We start from the raw sequence: 7,429 nt of genomic DNA, 5'->3' as shown, positions 1-7,429 counted from the left end.
TTTGAATATTTAAAAACAAGTTCCATTTCCAATCATATCTTCTTTTTTCTTCGTTTATCTTCTTTTTTCTTCGTTTATTACATAGCTAAGATATACTCCGTTCAACGAGACAATGACCTCAGATCGGACGAAAACTTGTCCATTTTACACAGTGCAGCATACTTCATAGCTTCTATATAATCTACATGTTCTGTTGTCCACTGTTTCTCTCACTTTTCATTTTACATCTATCTATCAAACAGTTATGTCTAATATCTTAAAATTTTGTTTCATGTAAGTGAACAAAAATTGGATTTTTACTGTCATTTATATTAACTTTTTAATTTATTTACATTTGCATTACACAGTAAATGGAACAGTTTAATGGAACATGTGCAACAAACTTTATATAAACAGTTCAATCTTGACAGTCATGTAAGTTTTTACCATTTTTTGTGTATAATCTGTTGTTTGCAAAATTTTTATTTTTAAAATTCTTGGGTCGGTTGTTTTTTAAACAAAATATTTTTCTTTTTAGTCAACTTAGATATTTAATGAGAGATTAACTCGGGCATCACTACCACGTTTTTTCTCGCTTTTTATGTTATTAGTTTATACTCATATGCGCTACCATTATGTAATTTTGTTAATATATCTTTTGTACTTGAAGAGAATCTTGTAGGTCGAAACGTATACGTTTAATATTCACTTTGAATAAATGATATTATAATACACACTAATAACCTGTGTCGGCTCATATTGGCATTTTATTTATTATTTTTTGGAATACTTCATAGCTTTGTACAGCGTTACATTGTCTGCTATGTGCAAACCGAGATCATTCTCTCGTTGAACAGAATATAGAATGAAGCAATGTGAAGTGCAAATCGGTGAGAGTCTTAAAAAAAGGCGTCAACTGATCACGTAACTCTGAACAAAAACTACATTATAAAAAACATAATTTTAAACACATTGCAAATCGGTGAGAGTCTTAAAAAAAGGCGTCAACTGATCACGTGACTCTGAACAAAAACTACATTATAAAAAACATTATTTTAAACACATTTCTCTCGGTTCTTTCTTAAAACTTATTTTATTCTTACTGATTCATCTCACTTATTACATAAAGTCATTACATATGTATTCTTGAATTTCATAACTTAGAATAAATTCTTGCAACATGTTAGTAAGGAAGAAATAAATAAAAAAAATACTAGTATTTTAAAAAAAGTTTATATTAAATATGATCCCGTCAGATCTCTTATATCATATGAAGTGTTGAAGGTATTTGTATTCCAATTATTAAAAGAGGTGATGGTGGATACTGGCTTGAACATTGGTGATTTAGACGAAGGAACGGGCAGAACAAAAATTAAGAACAAGGCTAAAGATAAAAAATTAAAAACCGAAAAAAATCGTAAAATTTTATCAGTTTGATTACGGTTTGGGTTTCGGTTCACTAAAAGAAAGGGTTCCAGAACGGTTTTCGGTTCCGATTTCAATTCTGTCCGAGTCCCTAGTTTAAATAGCAAAAACTTAACTACAGTTCGTTTATTTGGAACTGAACATTAATTATTGTTTAAATGATAGATCCAGATAATCGAAATTCTAACATATTACTTCTGCATGTGCAAAATTATCGCACTAAATACACTGTTTTATCTTGATAAAACTTTTGTTTTTATTTATTTAGGCGAAGTAAAAAAAATCTTTAATATGCCGAAAACTAGTACAGTTCCTGGTTTGGTTTATCTACCGGCGAGAGATATTCCGACAAAAACTGCGATGGGTTTTATCAATGCTAGAAAAAAAGTCGACGGCGCGGAAGGATTATGGAGGATCGAAAATAAACTTTATGATTTGGAAAACTTCGTGAAATCGCATCCAGGTGGATCTGAATGGCTTCGGATCACGAAAGGAACCGATATCACTGAATTGTTCGAGGTATTGAATTGAATCCATTGCAGAATTAATTATAATTTATCTTGGACAACATTATCATAATTAATCAATTTTTTGCTTAAAGTTATCAATCATTGTATTTTTAATTAATCATTACTAGTCATTATTTATTATATTATTATTATTATATTTTTATAATAATTTTTATATAATTTCTTTTCATTAATTTTATTTATATATAAACTCACGGCTGCATACATTTTATTCGTTCTATTTCTTTCGTTTCTGTATTATATAATTTGCAATATTCCTTGAAAAATTTGAGATTCACCGCTACGATTCTCGTGTTCAGAATTTTGAATTTTAACATTGACTCCGTCACGTAGGCCCACCACATTACCGACAAAGCTGAACAGCTTTTGCCCAAATTCTACGTTCGGGAAGCCGCAACACCGCGATCGGTGCCTCTGACCTTTTTACCAAACGGCTTCTATCGTACATTCAAGAGACGGGCGGTCGAAGCTTTGAAGAAGGTGAATTTTCATAAATCGTCTACAACAACGAATCTCATCACTGATTCCTTAGTGACAGCGACTTTCGCGTTAAGTCTCATGGCTGCCTTCTTCCACTCCTATGCTATTCTACTCCTTGCCAGTAAGAAACCATCTAAATCTATTTGACGTGTGTGTGTGTGTGTGTGTGTGTGTGTGTGTGTGTGTGTTTATGTGAATTATAATTAAGATATAAATAAATTAGCTAAAGAATGGAAATTATATATTCGATAAGAGTCATAAAAGTAATAATAATTGTAATGCTTAAGAAATGTTAAAAGCAACGATGAATTTTAGATGAATATATTTATTAAGTAATTAGCTCTATATTAATTATAATTATTAAGCAAATGAATGTATTAATTAATTGCTTTATTTGATGATAATTTTAGGTCTTTTTTTGACATGGACGGCTAACGCGGCACACAATTATTTCCACATGAGAGACAATTTTCGCATGTATTACTTCGATCTGAGTATGCTATCTTCGAAAAATTTCCGCATCACGCACGCAATGAGCCACCACATGTACCCTAACACCATATGGGATTATGAGCTATACGTGGTCGAGCCGTTTGTACAATGGATGCCTCGAAAGGATAAAACCTACTTAATGGGAATGATAGGCAAAATTATCAGTCCCATCGTCTGGATGTTAATGTATATTGCGGAAGGCATAAAACGGTAATAGAATCATTCCATATTCTTTTGTTACAATTAATAGAAAGATTTTTCGCTTGTATTTTCACTTCGAATTCTTAATTAAACATCTGCTGTGTTAATTCTAATTCTGATATCGCGTTTTATCGACGCCGAAAAATTTGCTGAATGAATTTCCACTTCTGTCTCTCGCGCTAAAAAATTTAATTACTTTTAGATACTATTTAGTGTACACGGAGTATGGGGTTTTCGAATTTCGTGATTTCATGCCATTCTTGCTGCCTATATCGATGAGTTTGGTGGCGCCCAAGATTCTCATTGCCTTAAAGCTGTGGTTGATAATGTTGCTGATTAGTAGCACTTTATTCGGCCTAATCGGCTTCAACGCGGCCCATCATCATCCTGACATCTTTCACGATGGCGATATCTACAGGTTACACATAATTCGCGTTTTATTCATAACAAATCATTGAATCAATCAGATCTATCTATCTTTAGAATCGATTAGATCTATTTTGTTTTCCTCCATTGAAAAATAATTCAAGTAAAATAATTTAGATTAATTTAATTTTAAAAAAAGAAGGAATATTGATTTAACTTTAAATTTAGATCTATGATTAATTCAATATTGATTTCATTTTTATACAACTTTTACTTTATCTTTAATTCTCCAATTTCGATTTGGATAAAATTAATTCGCCTAGCATTAATCTCAATTTTAACTTCGACGCAATCTTAATTTTTTCAATAACAAAACATTTTTGTTGCTTTGCAAAATTCCTCTCAAAGAAAATTTTTCCTAATTTTTCTAATTATTACAATATTTCCAAGAAATGACATGGACTGGGGTCTGCTCGAGTTGGACGCCGTACGCGATCGTGTGGATATCGACAAATCATTATTCCTAATTGTTACGCACTACGGCTCGCACACATTGCATCATCTGCTACCCACCGTGGACCATCACTACTTGCCATTATGCGTGCCTGCTTTTCTGAAGACGTGCGAGGAATTTAACGTCAGCTCGGATAAATGGACGCAATGGAAGCTTCTGAAAGGACAATTCAACCAGATCATGCGAACTGAAGTGAAGAAGAATCACAGATAATGCTCATCTTTAATAAAATAGCGTGCTCAATCGCGGATGTTGAATTATTACGTATAATTTCTCACGTATCAGTTTATGATGTAAGCATAAGCATTTCGGGTAAACATGTTCCATACAGCGCGTTTTATATAAGAGACATCTTAGGTCCTTAAGACATTCAGAGGATATTTGGACATCCTCTGGACGTCTTTAGAAGAAGTTCTGTGTTGTGCAGAATGTAAACGAGATAACTAAAGTAGTTAAATTACATGCATAATTCTAAATAAGATTAATTTTAAGAGTTGAAACTCTCAATCTGGATATAAAGTAGAAAAATAAATAATGATAATTCTATTTTATTTCGAGAAACAAAAAAATTTACGAGAATATGTATGTATATATCTCCACTTAAAATACTTTATCTATTATATAAAAACCAATAATTATTTTTTATGATTATTTTGTTGTACGATTGTGTATATAATAAATTAAGCCAATAACTAAACAACTAAAAGATTTCTTCTCGTTCATGGTGAAGATCGATACTTGATGTGCAACGAATTTATAAGGTTGGAGCACAGGGTAAAGGCTGAAGTATTGACCTTTGCATAACGCATAATGCATAAAGTTTAAGCGAATCAATCAGTCAGAGCCTTTCTTTTCCATGAAAAAAATGAAAGACTCTGATTAATTATCTTATAAACTTTTTACAAGGTATTATCTAAATCTCAAGTCTTAAATCATAAGAAATTAATCAATCACAGTCGAATACGAGAAGAATAACTGATTGATCAATTTCTTATAGCTTAAGACTTAAAGCTTAAGTAATGACTTACTGTAGAAAGCCTATTATACTTGATGTACTATGCGTTTGTGCTCCGGTCTTTACTCTAGAATCTTGGATTTGAGCGGATGATCGACAAACGGGGCAGCTTAGTTCTTATCTTTATTTATTGCTTATTTACTTTAATAAATACATACTTCGTCTCTCTTTATAAATTACAATTAAGTTTATAGGATACGATATCATTCGGATGACACGTGTAATGATACGCGCTGTTGATCAAATCGTTCATCGCGACTCGCTTTCGTTCTGCTTCTCGCGAATATATCCTTATCTTCTTTTCTCGATCTCGTTTTCAATTCGCGTTCGACTTTTTGCTCGCTATGTGTTTGTCGCAACTCGCGAGAGCGTGTATTCATAAACATGTATTCGTCGCTCTGTTTCCCCCCCCCTCCCCCTCCACCACCCTTTCGTCTTCTGTGTATGCGTATGTGTGTAAATATTAATATATCTGTGTCGCGCTGGCTCTCGCCCTCTCATCGTCCGCTCGCGTGTCCTCTCGCTCGATCTCTCTCACTCTCCCAATCTCTCCCTCTCTTTCTCTCTCTCCCTTTCTCTCCCTCGACTGTCAGCTCGAGTGGTGAAGAAACGCGTCCTCGCCTCTCTTCACTCTCTCTCACCCTCAATCCTCTCCTTCTCGAGCGAGCGCTAATTTCTTCACTTTTTCTCTTTTTGACCGATTACACGAAAACATTTATTATCGAGAAAAATGACGAGAATTCAATGATCCGGATGTGATGATACTGATTGATCGATCGCTCGATTGCGAGATGACGATGCTGTTGAGAGCTCTGAGCGAGCTCTCGGATTCGTTACATATATATATGTTCTTCGTGTCTTCGTTCGACGATGAATTCGATGAGGACAATGATGTTTTTCCTCCTCTTCTTCTTCTTATTCTCCGGATGTTTTTTTTTTTGACTGTTGAATTTTTGATTCTTTTTTTTTTGTTTTTGGTTGCTTTTACTAATGATTTACGCGAATCTCGGAAGGAGCTTTACAGTTCACCATCGGGCTGCATGTCGAAGCCGGGAAAACGGCGAGGTAATAGGGGACCATCGAATTCAGGTTTTAACACAGGTCGGTGTGGCTGAAAGAACAGAGATACAGAACTGTGAATTTCTTGCGAGTATAATAAATATAAATACGGAGAAATATTCGGACGAATTTTACAATAGAATTTTGTACGGATTTATATAAGAGGGGAAAAAGGGGAAGAAGGGGTGAGTGACACGTTCTCTGTGTCGTTCCTGCTTGTCATCCAATGTTCTTTGTTTTTCTAACCCCCTGCACTCGAAATACGCGAGTGGGAATCGCAATGACGCACCGAGGGTCGTGACACCTCTATTTTGCCGCGTGATAAACGCAACATGTGCATTTTTTTTTTTTTTAAACGAGACATTTATCTCAGACACTCGTAACTGGTGAGTATTAGTTACATTTCTTTCTTTTCGAAAAATCGAAATTAAGTCGCAGTTCCTGTTGATAGCGAACTGTCAACGTATTGTTAAATATAATTTCAAGATCAACAATGACGATGTACATTGGCGAGGACACTGGAAGAATCTACCTGCATTAAAAAAAATCGAATAGACGAAAGTCTGACTCAAATAAGAGCGAGCGTGAATAAAAGAAACTTAATTAATTCACGAGAATTTGAGGAAATTGATACGTAGAAATGTATAAAATTGTTTGTGGATAATCTCAAAAAAATTTATTCATAAAAAGAAATGTCTAATTTGCTGTGTTGGATTAGCGGGAAGTATTAAAAATGTGTCAAATACTATGCTTTAAACATGGAAACCGATATAATAATAATTGCATACTTAAGAAATTGAAATTTTTAATTTATCCGTATATCTAAAAAACAGTAAAGATCATCGTGATAAATTTATCTCTTAGGTTATCTAACTTTTCGGACAATTATATTAATTTAATGTCTATATTGCAAATTTTATGTGAAGGGCGTCCTGGGAACGTTCTTAGAAAGTAAACGTCTTTTAAAACATAGGACGTCTTCTGAATGATTTTAAGAGGTCTATGCTGTACGTATCAATATTCAATAAATAAATAAACTAGTCCAATTTATTTCTCAAATATTGGTTGATTCCGTTAGCTACTTTTTCACACACAGCCGATGCTCGGCTTCTAACTGCTCTAATTTCTAACGGCGTCTATACGGCTCTACCAACTTGCAAGTAAATATTGTACAGAGAAAAGGACTAGGTGTGTGATTTACACAAAGTTAATGACGAAGAGCAAGCTCGGGCCCACCCCGAGAGGATGTTATCGGACACACAGGTGCAAACGAGACAATGATAGATGCAAGAGGGAGTCTCTACCGCGCGTGTTCCTCTCGCGTTTTGTAAACTCCTGCTTGTAATCACTCTCTCTCTCTCTCTCTCT

The 7,429-nt window shown here is 34.1% G+C and overlaps 2 protein-coding genes across 34 annotated transcripts in view; one reads left to right on the top strand and one right to left on the bottom strand.

The window, feature by feature from the left end:
- Positions 1 to 4,512, top strand: part of LOC108747036 (cytochrome b5-related protein-like) — an 8,240-nt gene extending 3,728 nt beyond the window's left edge. For all 3 annotated transcript variants that reach the window (XM_018484264.1, XM_018484265.1, XM_018484266.1), the window contains 5 exons: positions 1,673 to 1,923; positions 2,268 to 2,535; positions 2,825 to 3,116; positions 3,310 to 3,525; positions 3,924 to 4,512. In XM_018484264.1, coding sequence (XP_018339766.1) covers positions 1,673 to 1,923; positions 2,268 to 2,535; positions 2,825 to 3,116; positions 3,310 to 3,525; positions 3,924 to 4,200 — 1,304 coding nt within the window. In that variant the 3' untranslated portion in view covers positions 4,201 to 4,512. The remainder of the gene's footprint in view (positions 1 to 1,672; positions 1,924 to 2,267; positions 2,536 to 2,824; positions 3,117 to 3,309; positions 3,526 to 3,923) is intronic.
- Positions 4,513 to 5,391: 879 nt separating this feature from the next.
- LOC108746829 (myosin heavy chain, muscle) overlaps positions 5,392 to 7,429 on the bottom strand; it is a 51,398-nt gene continuing 49,360 nt past the window's right edge. For 23 of the 31 annotated variants that reach the window (XM_018483835.1, XM_018483822.1, XM_018483830.1 and 20 more), the window contains one exon: positions 5,392 to 6,113. In XM_018483835.1, the coding sequence (XP_018339337.1) occupies positions 6,021 to 6,113 (93 nt within the window). In that variant the 3' untranslated portion in view covers positions 5,392 to 6,020. The remainder of the gene's footprint in view (positions 6,114 to 7,429) is intronic. The other 8 variants (XM_018483812.1, XM_018483814.1, XM_018483813.1 and 5 more) reach the window with 2 other exon arrangements.

The sequence above is a fragment of the Trachymyrmex septentrionalis genome, unplaced genomic scaffold, assembly GCF_001594115.1.
Source record: "Trachymyrmex septentrionalis isolate Tsep2-gDNA-1 unplaced genomic scaffold, Tsep1.0 scaffold19, whole genome shotgun sequence".
Classification (NCBI taxonomy): Eukaryota; Metazoa; Arthropoda; class Insecta; order Hymenoptera; family Formicidae; genus Trachymyrmex; species Trachymyrmex septentrionalis.
Note: the sequence above shows the minus strand (reverse complement) of the source record. Positions and strands in the feature narration are given on the sequence as shown.